The sequence below is a fragment of the Cheilinus undulatus genome, linkage group 14 (assembly GCF_018320785.1).
Source record: "Cheilinus undulatus linkage group 14, ASM1832078v1, whole genome shotgun sequence".
Classification (NCBI taxonomy): Eukaryota; Metazoa; Chordata; class Actinopteri; order Labriformes; family Labridae; genus Cheilinus; species Cheilinus undulatus.
The window spans coordinates 48,175,172-48,195,146 of record NC_054878.1 but is presented as its reverse complement, the minus strand read 5'-3'; the positions used below and the strand labels follow the sequence as shown (position 1 = coordinate 48,195,146).

Below are 19,975 nucleotides of genomic sequence, written 5' to 3'. Positions count from 1 at the left end.
TTCTCTCCGTGTCCTGGAAACGATAACTTTCTGCTGCCATGGTTACGTACACGAGGACCGGGAAAGAAAAAGAGCTGTGCAGCACATGAATCCAGCGTTTTGATAATGTCATCTCTCTGCACGTCTCACACCACCTGAGGACTACTTCTTATAAATACCACGGCCACTCACACGGACAAAGCCGCCCGATTACACTAAGAATGGATTCATCTCAAAGAAACTATCAGGCTCTCAGAGAAATGGGCGAGTGTTTGGAAGTTGGGAGTGGCCCAGCTCCTGAGATTCAGTGGGAAAAGGTGAAGAAATAATCCCTGAGTTTTGGCTGAAGGCAGCAGAGCCAGAGGGTGTAAATTAAACTCACAGCATCCTTCACAAGCATCAGCTGTGAGGCTCGTTTCCTCTGGCTCTGCTGCCACCACTAAACGTTGTATCGTGTGTAAACTCCTACACCCTTACAGCCAGAATAAATACCCCCACAACAAGCTTAATGTCATTAGCAGACTGTTCTAGAACACCACAGAGTTTCAGGGGATCTCAAACCAAAGGAGATCACATTTAGTCTTTTGTCCTTTAAAGGTCACATATTTTACCCCTTTAAGTTCATATCGGTCTCAGAGGTCCCCAGAACATGCCTGTGAAGAAAAAACACCCCATGTTGGACGTTTGCATGTCTAAAAAGCCCTCTGTTTCAGCCCTGCTCAGAACGAGCTGTTTCTGTGTCTGTGGCTTTAAATGTTAACGAGCTGTCTGACTCCGCCCCTCCCAGGAAATGGATGTGGCTCTCCTGATCCTGTCTTCCAAGCGGGGAGGACCTCATGACATCATGAGGGGAAAATCTGAGAACAGCTTGTACAGCACGCATTTTCTGAAAGAGAGGGGGGAGGGAATGGATTTTTTATTCTTGGGGTGGACAGGGGCACATATTTTTACTAGAAAATCATGAAAAAGTGATTTTTGCATAATATGTGACCTTTAAGCTTTGGAGAGACGGACTGGCCGCTGCAACAAAGAGCATCATTTATATTAGGGCTGAACAATTTTGGAAAATAATCTATTCACTTTTGTTTTTCCCCAATATAGCAATTGTGATTTGATATGTGATTATTCCCTAACTTTCTTTTATTTCTAAACAAGTACAAACAAGCACTCATTTTTATTCCTTCAATCACTGTTTTACCATTTATCTCCACTTTTATTATTACTTTACTGCTACTTTTGCAGTTACACTGTTATTATTATTGTTAATATTAATTCTTTACTAATGTTTTTTAGCTTGTTTTAATACCTTTCACTCTTCTTATTCCTGCTTAAATATCTCCTGCTTTTCTCTATCCATGATCTTGAGTTTTTATTTAGGCAGTTCTCAGTGGTTTTAGCTTTTACCCTCTTGATGCTTGTATCATTTTAGTGTTTTCCCTCCTCATACTTGTTCTTTTACACTTATTCTTCCTTTACAATTTTACTTCTCTTAATGTTTTAGTTCTTATTGCTTCTCTTTTACTTGCCTTTTAAAACTTCAGTCCCATTGGTCTCAGGTTCTGTGGTCGGGTTCCTGTGTTGGCCGGGTACTCGTGGGTTCTTATGTCTTTGTTTTACTGACGTCTCAGCTCAGGCTATGACATGTGAAACATATCAAAGCTCTGATGACTTCCATGGATTTTTATTTCTAATACTGTCTCAGTTGTTTGGGCTGAACGTATAGTTCTGGTTTTGAGCTTGTTAGGTTCTCTCCCCTTGAGTGTTGTCTTGCTGTTGTTTTGTTGTCTTTGTCTTGCTGCTTTGCTGTTCTGCGTGTCAAAGCACTTTGTAAAACCTTGTTTTTAAAAGTGCTATACAAATAAAGTTATTATTTTTATTAAGACCTGAACAATTCTTTAAAAATATCTAATTCTGATGATTTTGACTCATAATGTAAATTGGATATGAACTGCTGCATTGACGGGTTTTGTCATTCTTATACTGAATAAGAAAAAGTACAAAAATGAAGAAGATTGGACTATTCTAAAAAATGGCACCTGAATAATTGCATGATCTGTAATGCTGCAAAAAAAGGTTAAAAACTGATATTTTGACTCAAACTTCAGGTCAAAGAAATATTGCTTCTTCTGAAATTTGAAAATTGCAGCAGGCAATGTTGCAAATAAATCTTAATTTGATTAATTTCCCATCCCTACTTTATATCACTGCTGTACTACAGTCTCTGAAATATTTTTCTGCCCAGTCTGGAACATGCTAATGTACAACATGTTCTAAAAAACCTCATCCTGACTAGGGCTGGGCAATTTATCAAAAATTTAATAAAACTGCATTATTGCCTGCTGCAATTTTCAAGTCTCAGACGGTGCGATACTTAATTAACCTGAAATTTGTGTCAAAGCAGCAGCTGAGAACTTTTTTTGCAGCAGAGATGTTAGGCATTACAGATCATGCAATCATCCACAGGAATTTTTTTTTTAGAAAAGTCTACAATAATCCTACCTTTTTGTATGTTTTTCATGTTAAATTTGAGAACATTAAAATTATAACTCCCTTTAGTACGTCAATTCCTATCCAATTTGCAATACAAGTCAAAATCATCATAATTAAGATACTTTTCTAAATTGTTCAGCTATAGTTTTATCTAATATTGTGTTGGTTATAATATAGAATGTTTTTTGAGTTTGTTAGTAAAAAAAATATTATATGGGGAACTTAAGAGATAGTCGCTTATCAAATTGCATTTGCAATACTGGGGAAAACAATTGCAATTAGACTATTTTCCCAAATCATTCAGCCTTAACCCTGACCCTCTCATCTTAGGCAACAATCCTCCAGATTATTCTCTTCCTCAGGTTTTGGAGAAAGTTGCACCTAAAGTGATTAAGCGTGCGAGTTACCACCCTCCAAGGACCATGGAGGATGAATACAGCCTTGAAGGAAACAGAGATCTCCAGCAGCTGTATGAGACGGATGCGTTTCAGCTTGTGGCCCTCATCAGGATCACCCGGATAGACCAGAGCTGTGCACGCCTTCTGTCTCACTTTGTTCTGTTGCTCTGATTGGCCCGTAATGAAAGTGGCAGACAAACTATTCATCCAGTCACCCTCCAAGTTTCATTTTGTTTTGTTTACAGTGTAATATTATCAGCAAGTCCTAAACTACTGCAGAATGAATCACTAAGAAGCAGCTGCATAAAGCTGCTGAGGTGTCATGAATATTTCTACACTAAATGACTTTTTCAAACATTTAAAAAGTAACGAGGCCGACTGAATCAAACACCATCAGTCTGACATTTTCACTTGTTTATAGCAGCAACGTGAGTCAAAATAATGAGTAATAAAATAATTAGTTTCAGCTGTGCAGTCTCACTGTCTGCTCCATTGCTAATTCAGAGCTTTTTCAGCTTATTTAAGGGTATTTTTGTTGTTTTATTCTTGTTGAACAGGATCAAACCCGGTCTCTGCAGTTCATCAGTTAGAACCATGGGGTAAGGATGAGACAGCGAGCCATCGACCACCCTCAGTCTGCATAAACAGCAGACACTAGGACGCTGACAGCTGAGGATGCATAGTAATGGCATCAGAGCGACATTTCCACTGCCCGCTGGTTTAGTGTTATCCCTGCGTTTTGTGTCGGCTCCGTCCTGAGGGGCCGAGGATGTTTGGTGTGTGTCGCTGACTGTCACGCCCTCTGACAGAACATCGCGGCGCCCAGATGGCACGGCTGATCTGTATTCTGTGCCGCTCCAAGGACAGAGGGGGGTCGGCTGCAGCCTCTCTGTGGATGAATGTGGACAGGAAGAGCTGCTGCTGACAGAACTCTGATGACTGTAACACCTCCGACACCTCCAACACCTCAGACTCCAGACCCCAGACCCCAGATCCCAGACCCCAGATCCAGTACCCCAGACCCCAGACCCCAGACCCCTCACTTCAGCTCTCTAGAGCAGCAGTTCTCAAATGGTGTGCCTCGAGGCATGTCTAGGTGTGCCTTGGGGATCTGGCTTGGCTCCTGAAAAAAAATGAGACCATGAGCCCTCGCCAGCTGTGATTTATTGATGAGATCAGTGTATGTGTTCTTGGATCAGTAGCATTGGGGCTAGCATCCTGGCTAACAGTTACCTAATTTGGAAAGCTATCATTAAGTTGAAATTGGTGTTGAAATTATCAATTCATGCTACTTTTAACCAATTTAACCATTTTTTCTGCCCATTTTGCCACTTATTTTGACACCTTAAACTGTTTTTGCTGCTTTTTTTAATTTGGCAGCTTTTTTGGAACTTTTAACTACATTTTTGCTTATGATTTTTGCTACCTTTTGCTATTATATGGACCTCTTTTTTTGCCAATTTTTCCTATCACTTGTAACCCCCTTTTACCATCTTCTAGCAGCTTTAACCCTTTATGCCACTTTTATGCCACTTGTAATCTATTTTGCCACCTTTTGGCCAATTTTCACTCACTTTTTAGGCCAATTTTACCCATTTTTTAACCACTTTTACCTTATTTTACCATCATTTTACAACATATAACCTAATTTGGCCACTTGTAACCCATTTTTGCCACCTTTTTGACATTTTCAACATGTTTTTGCCACTTTTAACCCATTCTTTGGCACCCTTTGCCAACTGTTACCCATTTTTGACTTTGTCTTGCCATCTTTTGCCCACTTTAGCCAGCCCCAGTTGTCCAGGCCCCAGAAACCTCTCCCCTAACAACACCCTAACACTATCCCCCCTTATGGGCCACCTTGACTGTTAAGTTATTTAAAAAGTCTATTTTGTATTGATATGAATATGGTGTGCCTTGAAATTCTGGCTTAACCTTAGGTGTGTCTTGGGCCAAAAAAGTTTGAAAACCACTGATTTAGAGCAGGGGTTCTCAACCTTTTCAGCCTGCGGCCCCCAAAATAAAGATGTCAGAGACTGGGGACCCCCACCGCACCTGGACGTGGTTGAACACAGCCATGAGCATTCTAGAAAAGTCATGTCTAGACAAGGCCGTCCATTGGGGGGGGGGCTCTGGGGCCCAGCCAAACTTGAAGCCAGTAAAATCATAGTCCATTGTAAAGTTAAGCTGTGGTGTTTTAAATTTTACCTGACTAATAACCACTCTTATCAAAGACACAAATTTTAATTCATTTGTGTAGTAAGAAGCCCTCTTAAACATGTAAAAAAAAAATCTAAAATGGATTAATAATGGCAAAAATGGTGAGAAAGGTGGTGAAATTAGACTTTAAAATCAGCAGAAATGACTTAAAGATGCCAAAAATTTGAAAAAAGTGGCAAGAAAAAACCAAAAGCTGGCAAAAATAGGTTAAAGTGGCAAAAATGTGCATATTAAGTGGTAACAGGGGATTCAAAAGTGGCTGAAATGGTGTTAAAGTGGAAAAAAAGGTGGAAATTTGGTGAAATGGAATGAAAGTTGATATGACATGGCTAAAAAATAGTTAACTGAGGAAGAAAAAGTCTGAAACTGGCAAAAGTTGGCATATCAAATTGTAAAATGTGCCTTAATAAGTAGTAAAAAGGGTTAATAGTGGTATTTATGTGTCAACAGAGCCAACAGTAGGCAGAGAGTGGTGAGATTTGATTTAGAAGTGGCAAAAACAGGCAGAAAAAAGTGGTGGAAAGGGTTTGAAATTGTCAAAAAATGAGTTCTAAGTTGCAAAAATGCATTAAAATTAGGCAAAATTGGTGTAAAGTGGCAACAGTGTAATTCAAAAGTGTTCTTTTTTTTAAGGCTTCTGGAGACCCCCTCTCAGTGTCTCTTGACTCCCAATGGGGTCCTGACCCCAACATTGAGAACCCCTGCTTTGGAGGAATAGCAAGACTCAGGCCGGCTACAACTTTGGAAGTCTTCTTTGGCCCTCCCATGCACCCATCACAGGGCATCCTGACGAGGAGTGTCTCTCCATGTTCCACCTCATGCAGATTCATCAGGAGGGAGATGAATTTGTGAATTCATAGATAAAAAAGGCAGAAAGCTGCACAGAATCCTCCTGTAAGCAGCGGTGATGGCAGTGCAGAAGGGTGGGGATATGATGTGATGGCTGTCTAAAGATCTGGACCTGAACAGGAAGTGACTGGAGGGTACACAGCTCTACCCTCATCCAGGAGAAGTGACTCCCTGTGAGGGTCTCCCTGGGACTTCCAACTGGGAGCAGATCCCAGCTGGACATGCTGGAAGGATTATATATCCCCTCTGGCCTTAAAATCCCCCAGAAGAGCTGGAGCACCAAGGTTGACTTCCTTTCCCTGCTCTGGATAAGCCTACAGGCATGGATGAATGATCCCTGTATGACAAATCTGACGACTTTATTTTGAACCCGAGGAGGAACTGCATCCCCATGCTGGAAAATCTCTTCTGCATGCTGTTAAACAAACATTTCCTCGTTTAAATGCATTGAACCCACTCACATCGCTGTTCCTAACGCCTCAGCTCCTTGTTATCGTGTCTTCTTGACACACAAACATTTAGAGGAGCCATAAAGGTTTTCACCGGCCATGATGAGAATTCTAACATGAGAAAGGCGTGATGATGTGTGAACATGACACGAAGCCCTTCACTCATCACCGGCCGTCCCCTAACCTCTGGGACATGAAGTCCTGAGTCAGCTCAGAGCGCTGCACAGATGGAAGCGATCTGCTCTCTTAACCGCCAGCTGTAGGCGAGGAGAGCTGGTCAGAGACAGGTGGCGAGCTGATGAATATCACAGTAATAATAATAGAACCACTCCTCAGGAGCTTTAATGTAGCCGTATGAAAACTTATGGTTCAGAACGATGAGCAATGCAAGGTTTAAAGTATGATTTAGGTTGGAACAACTTTGACTTGAACTGAGGAAAAACCCTGAGAGGATCATTTTTAGAAACAGAGAAGACAGTTTAGTTAGAGGTCTGAAGGTAAACTGAGGTTTCTTTTTAAAACAGCAGCTGCTGAAGGTTATAGAGGGATCAAGAACAATAACAAGGTAAAGCTTCATGACTGTAACTAATGTTTTCACCACAGAATGAGCACACACACCACAGTGGAACCATTAAGTCTACAAATCTGTTTAACTAGGGATGCCTACATCGGCTGAAAAATGCCAGCCTGTTTTCAGTGTTAGAAAGATATACGCTGAAAATATTGGCCTATACAGGCTGGAATATCACGTCTTATTGGCTGTAAATACTTGCCTGTATTATACTGTCAAATATAGCCCAATATTAGCTGTAAATGTTGGCTTGTTTAGGCTGAAAATATGAGCTTAAATCGCTGGAGATATTTGCCATTATTAGGTGGAAATATTGGCCTATTTTAGCTGATCATACTGGCCTGTGTGGGCAGTAAGTATCTGCCTATATCTACTGGAAATATCAGCCTATATTAGCTGGAAAAATTAGCTGATATAGTCTGGAAGTATCAATCCTTCTTGGCTTAAATGTCAACCTGTATCAACAGTAAGTATCAGCCTGTATCAGGGTAAAATATCAGCCTAGATAGACTTGAAATATCAGTCTTTGTTAGCTTTAATAATAGGAATTTGTCAGTCTTCACCCACAGTAAATATTGGCCCTTTTCCAGATGATAATATTGGCCTGCCATGGCTGAATTGATCAGATTATGTCCACTGGACATATTTGCTTATATTGGCTGTAAATGTTGATTTTCATAGGCTAGAAATTTCAGTCAATATCAACTAAAAACATTGGCCTATTAAGACAAGTATCAGCCTATACCTCCTAAAAAATTTGTCTTTATCAGATGAAAATATTGGCATAGATACACTGGGATTATCCATCTATGTGTGCTGTGAATATCAGCCTTTCTGAGAGTAATGATCAGCCTTTATCCACTGTAACTAATGGCCATTATCAGGTGAAAATATCAGCCTATATTAGCTGTAAATATTGACTTATATTGGCTGGAAATATCAGACAATATCAACTGGAAGTGTTGCGTACTATTTTTGGCTAGAAGTAGCCTAGATTGGGCTAAATATCAACCTATTATGGCTGAAAACATTGGCCGATATTAGCTGGGAATATCAGCTCTGATCAGCTGCAAGCTTTGACATTTACTGGCTGAAAATATCGGCCTATATTGGTTTAAAAAGTCAGCATATATATATATATATATATATATATATATATATATATATATATATATATATATATATATATATATATATATCAGCTGTAAATACCAACTTGTATTCGTTGTAGTCAGAGTTCTATATCAGCTAGAAATATCCGCTGGAAATAACAGCCTATATTGGCTGATATCAGCAGGAAATATTGGCCAAATCTGGTTTAAGTTTTGGCCTTTTTTGACTAGAAATATCAGTGTATATTAGCTCTAAGAATCTGCATATATAGGCTGTAAACTCTGGTGTATATTAGCTGGAACTATCAGCCTATGTGCCAGCTTTGGATATATATACAGGCTGTAAACACCAGACTGGCAATATCAGCCTGTAAGGGTTGTAATATTAGCTGATAGGGGCTGAAAAAAAAACAATGTCTGCTGATGGTCAGTGATGATGCTGGATAAATTCTTCATCTCTACAATAACCTTTTCAGGGTTTTATAAAGGCTAATGAAAGCTTGTTTTTGATATGACTTAAAGCTGTCAGTTCTAATTAACAAGTACCACTCTATATATTTAAGTTTATATTGTTAACGATGCATTCAAACCCAGCTCTCTCTGACACTACCTTTGTAAAACACAAATAGTAAAGCCTCATTTTCACACCGTGAGTCATTATTAATCAGAAGGAAAACGCTTAAAAAGATGATTAAATTTTTCAAGGAGAAACACAATAAATGTCCCTGAATTTGTACACAGCTCATCCCAGAAGAACTTTCACATCACTCCACCGCCTGAAGACTTTTTCAATTTGCAGTTAGAATGACTAATACCCTTTGTTTACGGCCCTGATCAATGCTGTTCTCCAAGAATGGATGAGAATAGATAATGCATGACGCACTCACCTTAAATAACCTGTACTCAAAATTACATCTGAGTGCTAAAGAAAAAAATGGAGCTGTTATGGCTTACAATGGGGTCTTAGTAGCAGCTCAGGTATTTTATCCTCGCGCTGTGATGTAGTGCTGCAGGGCAGCTGCAGGCTGGTCTGCACATGCTGGGTAGGTAAATAGTTTCAAGGATGAACCTGTCTCAGTCAATGATGACAAAAACCTTTAACACCTGTAGGTTTATCCACTCAGTCTGAACAGAGAAAAGGAATTATAGATAGATTGATTTTAGTTCTGGTTTTAATCACTTTCAGGGCGACTTCTTCAGAACACATTTAGAGAAGCTGTCCATTACAAGGAAGGTGATGGCTGGGTATAAACACCCTGTAAAACAGGTAGACCAGCCAGATTCCATGACTGTCATCAGGGGGGATCAATCCTGAAAGTTAAAACACTTGTTCCAGGTCAGAGAACCAATCAGAATCATTTGAAGAGGAAGAGGTAAAACTACAGGTGAGGTTTGGTAAAAGCAAACTGTAATTTTTACTTTGTTGTGGACAGATATTTTCAGGTCCTCTCAGAGATGTTGGACAGGGTTTAAGTCAGGGTCTGGTCCCCTCTAGGATATGGTTTGGAGAGATATCAAGTATGCTTGGTGTATCACGGCTTTTGCCATGCACTATGTATACTATATTGTGAACATCGAGTATAAATTATGTGCAAGTTTTGAGCCGTCAGTGTGCATTTCTCGCTGAATTTTGCTTTTCCAATTGTCCCTGAACACATCTCCCACAGCAGAGCGCTCACTCCCCTGCCCATCCTACAAACTCTCCTCCGCACAGGCTCATTTTTGTATCAGTGGAAGAGAGAGAAGCATGGGGTATGAAAGAAGTAAACAGAGCAATAATGGCGAGTTAGTGGTGAGTTACCTGCATTCAGAGCTGGACAACGAGAAACAGCGCTGGGTCTGTCATCCAGCGTCAGATTTCAAAAGGAAGAGGTTGAACTTGCATGTTAATCATTAAAATACGCCGCAAGATGATGCCGAGATAACAGCGGCAGTGACACAACATGTCGCTAAAGACATGAGCCCAGTGTTGTTGAAAAGCCAGGATTTAAAAATCTCATAAACACACTTAACCCAGAATATGAGATTTGCCTGGGCGCAAACATTTTTCTGAAAACTCCCTGCCAGAGTCGTACAGGTCAGAGAGAAGACGGCCCAGCAGTGGACAAATGTGATCCACTTCTGCACAACTACGGAGACTTACACTATATTGCCAAAAGTATTCACTCACCCATCCAAATAATGTAAATAAGGTGTTCCAGTCACTTCCATGTCCACAGGTGTATAAAATCATCACCTAGGCATGCAGACTGTTTCTACAAACATTAGTGAAAGAATGGCTCGCTCTCAGGAGCTCAGTGAATTCCAGCGTGGTACTGTGATAGGATGCCACCTGTGCAACAAGTCCAGTGGTGAAATTTCCTGGCTCCTAAATATTCCACAGTCAACTGTCAGTGGTATTATAACAAAGTGGAAGCCATTGGGAACGACAGCAACTCAGCCACCAAGTGGTAGACCACGTAAAATGATGGAGCGGGGTCAGCTGATGCTGAGGTCATGGTGCACAGAGGTGGCCAACTTTCTGCAGAGTCAATGGCTACAGACCTCCAAACTTCATGTGGCCTTCAGATTAGCTGAAGAACAGTGGTAGAGAGCTTCATGAATGGGTTTCCATGGTAACAGCTGCATCCAAGCCATACATCACCAAGTGCAATGCAAAGTGTGGGATGCAGTGGTGTAAAGCACGCCGCCACTGGACTCTAGAGCAGTGGAGACGCCTTCTCTGGAGTGACCAATCATGCTTCTCCATCTGGCAATCTGATGGTCCAGTCTGGGTTTGGTGGTTGCCAGGAGAACAGTACTTGTCTGACTGCATTGTGCCAAGTGTAAAGTTTGGTGGAGGGGGGATTATGGTGTGGGCTTGTTTTTCAGGAGCTGGGCTTGGCCCCTTAGTTCCAGTCAAAGGAACTCTGAATGCTTCAGCATACCAAGAGATTCTGGACAATTCCATGCTCCCAACTTTGTGGGAACAGTTTGGGGATGGCCCCTTCCTGTTCCAACATGACTGTGCACCAGTGCACAAAGCAAGGTCCATAAAGACATGGAGGAGAGAGTCTGGTGTGGATCAACTTGACTGGCCTGCACAGAGTCCTAACCTCAACCCCATAGAACACCTTTGGGATGAATTAGAGCGGAGACTGAGAGCCAGGCCTTCTCGTCCAATATCAGTGTGTGACCTCACAAATGTGCTTTTGGAAGAATGGTGAAAAATTCCTATAAACACACTCCTAAACCTTGTGGAAAGCCTTCCCAGAAGAGTTGAAGCTGTTATAGCTGCAAAGGGAGGACCGACATCATGTTAAACCCTCTGGATTAAGAATGGGATGTCACTGAAGTTCATATGCCAGTCAAGGCAGGTGTCTGAACACTGTCACTGTGCGTGTGATTTGCGTTGTATGGACGGAGGCCGCACTCGACCAAACAACAACCAACCATGACCATGTTATGTGAGGTTTATCACAATTTCCAAGAGGAAAGAAATATTATTAAAGTTTACATGCCCTTTACTTTTTCAGTGTTTATACAGAACTGTCATGTTTTTTACTTTTGTACTCCTTATGCACAAGTAAGTTACTATTGTGCAAATTTTTATTTTCAGATTGCTAAAAAATGTGAGGTGACCTACCACATATGTTCACATGGACATGAAAATAATTATTAAATATTGTCAACAGGTCATGTGTGTATTTCTCCTTCTTACTGAATCAACATCAAAGCATTTAAATCAATATCGAATCGATATGGAATTGAATCGCAACCTAGAGAATCGAAATCGAATTGAATCATGAAGTTCTTAGCAATACCCAGCCCTACTTTTTATCCAGTTATTTTTACTGTTTACTTTCTCATACTGGTGGGCCAGTTCTAATATAAATATGATTTGATCTGGTGGGCCGGGTATAACTGCACCATGGGCCAGATTTGGCCCCCAGGCCTTGACTTTCATTTTCTGATGGTAACTGCAGCGTAGGGGGCCGACCCCCAGCAGACATTCAGGATCACATGACTGCAAACAGCCAATACCGTGGCCTTTTTAAATCATCCCAGGATAGAGTATCACTCTACCGCCCACTCCTAATTGAAAGCTTTATGTCCACACACAGAGCTCGGTAGCCTGTCAGGACAGTGCTTCCTCTGAGATAACTGAAGGATCATTATTTGATTCATTAGACAGCAGATGGACTCCAGTTCTATACATAATGACAAACAAACGCAGACAGATGGAGCATCGTGTAAATTTACACATTTTCTAACAGACCTAATGAAACATCGGAACAACACTCACAGTTCAGATAAGGTGAGAGCATGTAGTGACGCACATGCTTGTTACCATGGTTGCTGAATGATTTCCATAAATACATATGGCTTATATAGGGTGGTTATTATACTGTCCACAGTCTCCTGATGGACTTTAGCTTTAAATCAGAACTAAAGTCACGGAACTACAACCAAAGAATGCTCTTTTTCATGCAGTCTTGGTTTGGTTCTTTTCAAACCAGCAGAAACAACTCTATTTTTTAAAACCCGAGTCTCTCCTTGATTTCTTTCAGCAGAGATGCCCTCGTTTGAACCAGTGTTCACTCCCTTTAATAATCCTGTTGATCCTGACATTGAAAAACAAAAATGTGCAGCCTGGTGACTGAACAAAAGGCAGGCAGAGGAACCATCGCTCAGTTTTCCTGTGTCACAGCCATGACACTTTTCCACGCAAAGAACATTTCAATCTGATCTGTGGAGGGAGGGGCAGGAGGCTGCTGCTGCTGACAAAGATCTGAGACGCGGGTCTGCTCATGGACTCAGCCTGGGGAGTACATCAAACTCACAGTCAGTGTGGAGGTAAACTCCCACAGGAGTCCCAGTGGGTCCTCTGCAGAGGCACTCTCAGTCTAATGTCACTGTAAGCTCCCTAACAAAGGCTACCTCCAGGAGTTTCTCACCTACTTTTACATATTCTGGACTCTTTATGCTGAGTAGGCAGGTTTTAAAACACTCAAGCAGACTGCTTCATAATCCTTGGGGGTAAATGTGCCCAATCAAAGAGGGTCCATTAAGAGCTGTTTTTGCCCCTAACAGCCTCTGGTTCTTACTAAAGTGTCTGAAAACATTAAAGAATCATCGCTACAGAGAAAGGAGAGGAGGGAGGCTTTCTCAGGACAGACAGCTAAAACAAGGACACGGTTAGAAAAAAGCTGACACAGCAGGATTTTCTTCTTCTGTGATGTTTATTTTCTAAAAGATTATTATACCAGATAAATGTAGGGGGTAAAACCATGACCCTAAACCTAGGTACGACCCAGACCTTGGCACCAAAACAGAGGTACAAACCCAAACTGTGACTCCAAAACCAGGGAACAACCAAAACCATTACCCCAAAATCAAGGAATGAACCCAAACCATGACACCAAAACCAAGGAATGAACCCAAACCATGACACCAAAACCTAGGTACAAACCCAAACCATGACTTCAAAACAAAGACTCCAAAATCAGGGTATGATCCAAACTATGACCCTAAAACCAAGGTATCACACAAAACCATGACTCCAAAACCAAGGTACCATACAAACCATGAGTCCAAAACCAGGGTACAACCCAAACCATAACCCCAAAACCAGGGTACCAGCAAAACCAGGACTCCAAAACCAGGGAAGGACCCAAACCATGACTCCAAAACCAGGGTACCAGCAAAACCAGGATTTCAAAACCAGGGAAGGACCCAAACCATGACTCCAAAACCATGGTACCATACAAACCATGACTCCAAAACCAGGGTACAATCCAAACCATGACTCCAAAACCAGGGTACCAGCAAAACCAGGACTCCAAAACCAGGGAAGGACCCAAACCATGACTCCAAAACCAGGGTACAACCAAAACCATGACTCCAAAACCAGAGTACGACCCAGACCATGGCATTAAAACCAAGGTACAAACTCAGACCATGACTCCAAGACCAGGGAACAACCCAAACCATGACTCCAAAACCAAGGTGCAACCCAAACCATGACCCCAAAATCATGGTATTAACCAAAACCATGACTCCAAAGCCAAGTTAAGACCAAACCATGACCCCAAAATCAAGGTACAACCCAAACCATGACCCAAAAACCAAGGCATGACACAAACCATGACCCTAAAACCAGGGCCTCACCCAAACCGTGACCCAAAAAACCAAGGTATGACTCAAACCATGACCTCTGTGAAGAAGTACAAGCCTAGTTTTTTGTCACTGGAGACTGGTGACTTTAAAAAGAGAGCGTTACAAACACTGGCTCCTTCCTATAATGTTAACTTTTACTCCCGTCTCTCATAAGAACTACCTGAGCCTACTGGAGGCAGAAACATGCTCTAAACCTACACAGATCTGAAATATTCTCGTTTGTCAGTGAGGATTATGTTACTGGTTAAGTTCCTGCTCTTTCAGTTCACACTCAGCTTCAACATTTTGCCTTCAGTGGTGGTGATATAAGGGCTGAGGGTTCAGAAGTTGGTCTCATTATCATTCACATGGAGCGAGGAGCATAAAATGTTAATGTGAATATAGATGTAGTCTGCTCCGCGGTTTTACATAATGGGAGGCATAGACTCTCCCCCTGGGACGTCCTCAAGCACCGGGGTGAACGAACTGAAGAGAGAGGCAGGCATGGAGCTCCAAGCCAATCAGAGCGTCGACTAACTGATTGTTCAAACACACCGAGTCTTCAGAAGCAATGTCTTTGTCTGTCTTTGGCCTTAGAAAAACAAAGATGAGTGGTAGGGGACTGGATGGTAGGGGGTGGACACGCTTCAATGGGCCACCGTAAGACGCAAGGTCAAGGTCAATGGAGGAGACCAACCAGGGAGTTGCTGATGACGGGAACAATAAGACTCGTTTGTGTACTGACATCACATGATCTATAAGACGAGAGTGGACTCTCCTCAGAGGTTTAAACAAATATATAAAAAATACTGAAATGTCCTGACATTTTCAAGTGAGCTGCAACAGAAAAGCTTTCCTTATTTGTATTTCTAGGGCTAACACACTAGAGCAGCCTTTCCTAGACTTCAGTAAGCTGCAGCCCAGTTTGAGACCCAAAAATCATCTGGGGTCCACCAAAACCATCATACAACATAAGACTCTAAGTATTCAAGTGTTTCTGAGGCATAAACAGAGAATTTCAGTGTTAATGCAACCATATCAGAGACATTTATGTTACATGGAAAACAATTATAAAGTCATCTGAAATACTGAAGTAAATATTAAAAAAAGTGTTAAAACCGGCAAAAACGGCCAGATGAAATGGTGAAAATGGGTTCAAGCATGGTGGAGTGGCACAAAGGGACAAAAACTTGCAGGAAAAGTGGTGAAGAGAGGTTAAAATGTGGCAAACCATTAGTATAAAAGGAAAAAAGGGCCATAAAGTATATCAAAAATGGGCTGAAAGTTGCAAAAATGGGTTAAATAGTAATGAAAAGTTGCAAAAATGGATAAAGGAGTGGCACAAGGAGATAAGACAGGAAAGAAAAGTGGTTTAAAGGAGTTAAAGAATGGCAAAAATTGGGTTAAAGAGGCAAAAAAGGGCAAAAAGTTTCAAAAATGGGTTAAAAGTGGGGAAATGGTGCAAATATAACCAATGGCAAAGCAGTGAAAAGGCAGGAAGTGATATAATAGCAAAAAGTGGCAAAAATGGGTTAAAAGTTGCACAAAATGTTGCAGAAAAGGCAGCGACATAGTTAAAAGTGTGAAACATGAGTTCATATTGGTGCTAAATCACAATTGATGAGGGCTTATTTTCTGGGATTTTCAGGAGCCCAGGCAATTCTGTGGGCATGCCGGTCTCCCTGTGGGCTAAGGCATTATAACGGGATAGATCTGAATGGTAATGCCGAAAAAAGTCCTTGGTTTTGAAAGAAAATACAAATACTAATAATATAATATGTTAATCAGCACAAAATATAGATTTAATTTTTCTTCATTTGAAAGTCTGCCCCCCAGGGACTCTGTCAAGACTAAATCTGGCCCTTGTGCACATGTACTTGATGACCCCTGCTCTACAGAATGAATGGACACACATTCCCACACAAACACTCCAGAATCTTCTGGAAAGCCTTCCAAGAAGAGTGGAGGCTGTCAGAGCTGCTAGGGGGCCAACTCCATATTAAAAAAGGTGGATTAGAATGCAATGTCATTACAGTCCCTGCAGGTGGAATGGTCAGGTGGCCGAATACTTTTGTCCATCTAGTGCAGTGTCACTCAGCCCTGCTCAACCAAAGAGCCAAACTGTTGAAAAATACCTTTGCAAGAGCCGCAAAAAGTGGCAAATGGGTTAAAGTGGCAAAAAATGTTCCAAAGAGGAAAAAAATGGGTGAAAAGGTGCAAAAGAGGCAGAATTTGGCAAATATGGGGAGAAAAATAAGTTACAGCAGGCAAAAATGGTTAAAGATCGATAAAAATGTGGAAAAAAAATGAGTGAAAAGTGACTCAATTGGACAAAAAAGCTGCAAAAGTGACAAAAATGGGAAAAAAGTGACATTCAATGGCAAAAGGCAGCTTAAATGGTATAGGTGGCAAAAGTGGCATTTAAGGGGGGTTAGGGAATTGCAAATAGCAAAAAGGAGGATAAAGAGGCAAAAACTGGTAAAAAAATAATATATATATATATATATATATATATATATATATATATAAATACATTAAAGGGCCAAAAGTAGGAAAATAGTAGTGGCAAAATGTTCTTAAAAAGTAGAAAATTTATAGTGCGCCGGTAGCCAAGCGGTTAAGGCGCATGCCATATACGCAGGCAACCCGGGTTCGAGTCCGGCCCGTGGCACTATTTCCTGCATGTCTCTCCCCGCTCTCTCCCCTGTCTCCGACTCTATCCACTGTCCTGGCAAAAAGGCCAAAAATAAATCTTTTAAAAAAAAAAGTAGAAAATTTTTTAAATGTGTCAAAAAAAAAGAAAAACGAAAAAGGGGAACAAAATTGAAAATAAGGACAATGGAAATATTCAGACAAAAAAAACCCATTAAGGTTGACAATAAAAGCCAGCTGCACACGAGTGGGAAACAAACTGATTAATATAGCTTGCAATGGATAATTTCTGAGGTCAAAGTTGACCTTTTTTAAAGTTTTCTGGGTGAAAAAAATTCTAAATGAAAACAAAAAAGAGCCACAAATCATCAGAAGAAAGCCACATGTGGCTCAAGAGCCACGCGTTGAGTATCACTGCTCTAGTGTATCTTTCAAAGCTGGTAAATTTGTTTTTGTTTGTATATAACACACATGTGTACTACTTTAATGCAGGTAGCTGAAATTATGTTAAGGGGCCCTCAAAATAGGACGTTTGGGGCCCTGTGGGCCATTCTGTAATGATGAGGAGACATAATCCTATACCAGGATTGAAGCTAGGGCTGGGAAATTAATCACAAATTAGATTACATCGCAATATGGCCTGCTGCAATTTACAAATCGCACAAGTTGCAATATTTCTTTAACTTGAAATGTGTCAAAACTCCAGTTTAATAAATTTAATATTTGCAGCAGTAGACATTTTTTTACACATATTATGCAATAATTCAAGCTTCAATTTTTTTAGAATGGCTTAAAGAAATCCTCCTTTTCATGTTGTATATATGTTTTCCTTAAACAAATGAGTGACATAGAAATGATAATGGCCTTTAATAAAGCAAATGACATCAAATTTGCAATATGAGCAGAAACAACCAGTTCATTCTAAAACTGATGAAGCTTAGTGCTAGTTCACAAAGGCATACCCAAAGTTGTGATCAGCTGATAGCCAGCTAGACCTCCTCCACCCCAGCTGCCTCCTTTATAGCCTAAGGCTTGTTGCACCAGTGTTAATTTCATCGACTATAACTAAAAATGTTCGTTGACAGCCTTTTTTTCATGACAAAAACTAGAGTAAGACTAACAAAGACAGATCTGTGATGACTAAAACTGACAATCACTAAGTTTAGTGCTCATCAAGATGACTAAAACTAGACTAAAATGTTTTTGAGTTTTCGTCGACTAAAACTAGACTAAAACTAGAAAGGGTAGAAATGACAAAAATGTGACTAAAACTAAAATGCATTTAATTTCAAGACTAAAACTAAAATTAAAAATAGCTGTGAAAATTAACACTGTGTTGCACCCTCATATTCAGATTCATGCTACTGTAGATTCATTGCTTCTGAATTATGTCATTGTTTTCAACACACATGGTCATAAATACATCTATTTGTATGGGGGTTTCTAGCCATGAGCTCCCTGCAAAGTCAAAGCAGCTGCTTGAGTAACCCAGGGAGCGTTTTTAGAGCAGAGCCTTCTCTGCCGAGTAAAACTGTAGTAGATCCATTTAGCAATAAAATGGTCAAATGTATGATGAGCGTTCCTGGCTGAACGAAGGCATGTAGAATGACATTAAATCACAACTGCAATATTGGGTAAAAAAAATTGCAATTTGATTATTTTTGCAAATCGTTCAGCCCTAATTGAAGTAAAGGCCTCGAACTAACACCTTCAGGTATAACGGGGTCTGATAACATGTCTTTTTTCATTAACCTGGATGTTCCAGGGAGAAAACTCTCCATGTCATAGCTGTAATAATAAATGGAATCAACTATCTTATCTTTTGAGTTTTGGAGATTAACTTGTGAGTTTAGAAATATCCCTCCCCTTATTACCAGATGTCTCTGCTCTCAGTTGCTGGTTTAAAGGAAGCAGCGAGGTCGATGGCGGTGCTCCGCCGTTATCTGACAGTTTGAGGAGGATTCAGCCTTCAGATTCGTGCTCTCAAAAACCCATTACAGCTGCGTTTGTTGGAGACAATAGCAGCACAAGGCTGCTCTGCATTGTCAAAACCCCCAGTGAACAGTGGGTTCAGCTGTTTTTTCTCTTTAACTTGGCCCTAAAAATGCAGTGTTGATAAAATTCTCTTTCTGGCATCGGCTGCCTCGAGAGGCTCTCTTGAGGAAGAGGAGGAGAAAACAGGCGCAAGTGAGCATGACCGACCCTGCTGAGTGGGAGGGGAGCTCAGCAGGAGGGGGTGAGGAGGGGAAATCATCTGTATCCTTTTCTTTTTTACACATTTCCATTTCCGAGAACCCCCGGTGGTTTGACACTCAGCTCTGCCTTTCACAGAGAGCCGGGGCGGGCGGATGCAGCTCTGTGGCCCAGATGGACGTCCGAGCCACTGGGACATGTTTGAATACATAGCAGGTAAGCAACAGGTGGGGGGCTGTTGTGATTGTGTTGGTGCAGAAGTGGCCAGGGAAAAAAGGGAGTGTTTGCACCTGAAACAGTACAAAAAGGCTGCAGCTCTAGGAGTGAAGAATTCGATATAAAAACGGTGTATAAAGGAGAGAAAAGATGGCCTCATTCTACTTTAAATTAAAGTAACGGTAGGAGCTGTATTACAATGTCATGTCTCCTGTCAAACACAGAGAGCCTGATGCATGGCTGAATGTTTTTTTACCCTAATCCTTACTCTACTTTCAAGGAAAAACTTCTGTAACATCAAACTTTCAACCAGCTTTGGAAATTCTTTGTCAAACTGAGGGAACAGGTGGAATACAATCACCAGGTTTTACAGGGAGAAACAAACAGACAGGGATCAACGCTGTCATGGAGCCAGGACAGAAAAGCAGCAGACAGAGATGAAGAAGAGGCCGATGTGAATGCAGGAGCACGTGTGGTGAAGCGGTGGGGGTATTTACCTGGAAGGCCTGCCAGAGCTGATCAGCCAGAGCGCTGATTTCAGAGAGGATGTGACGGATGAGAGAGGACTTTGACATGCTACTGCTCCCCAGCGTGATCAGGTACTCTGTCAGCTTCTCTGCAGCCTGGAGCTGAGGGAGGAGAGAAACATGATTCCACCGATACAAACACTTTCACCAAGTTTAACATCAAGAAGATTGAATCCATGCA

The 19,975-nt window shown here is 41.2% G+C and overlaps 1 protein-coding gene across 2 annotated transcripts in view; it reads right to left on the bottom strand.

Annotated features, from left to right (window-relative positions):
• mei4 (meiosis-specific, MEI4 homolog (S. cerevisiae)) overlaps positions 1–19,975 on the bottom strand; it is a 119,627-nt gene that overhangs the window by 52,014 nt on the left and 47,638 nt on the right. For both annotated transcript variants that reach the window (XM_041805680.1, XM_041805682.1), the window contains exon 4: positions 19,765–19,896. In XM_041805680.1, the coding sequence (XP_041661614.1) occupies positions 19,765–19,896 (132 nt within the window). The remainder of the gene's footprint in view (positions 1–19,764; positions 19,897–19,975) is intronic.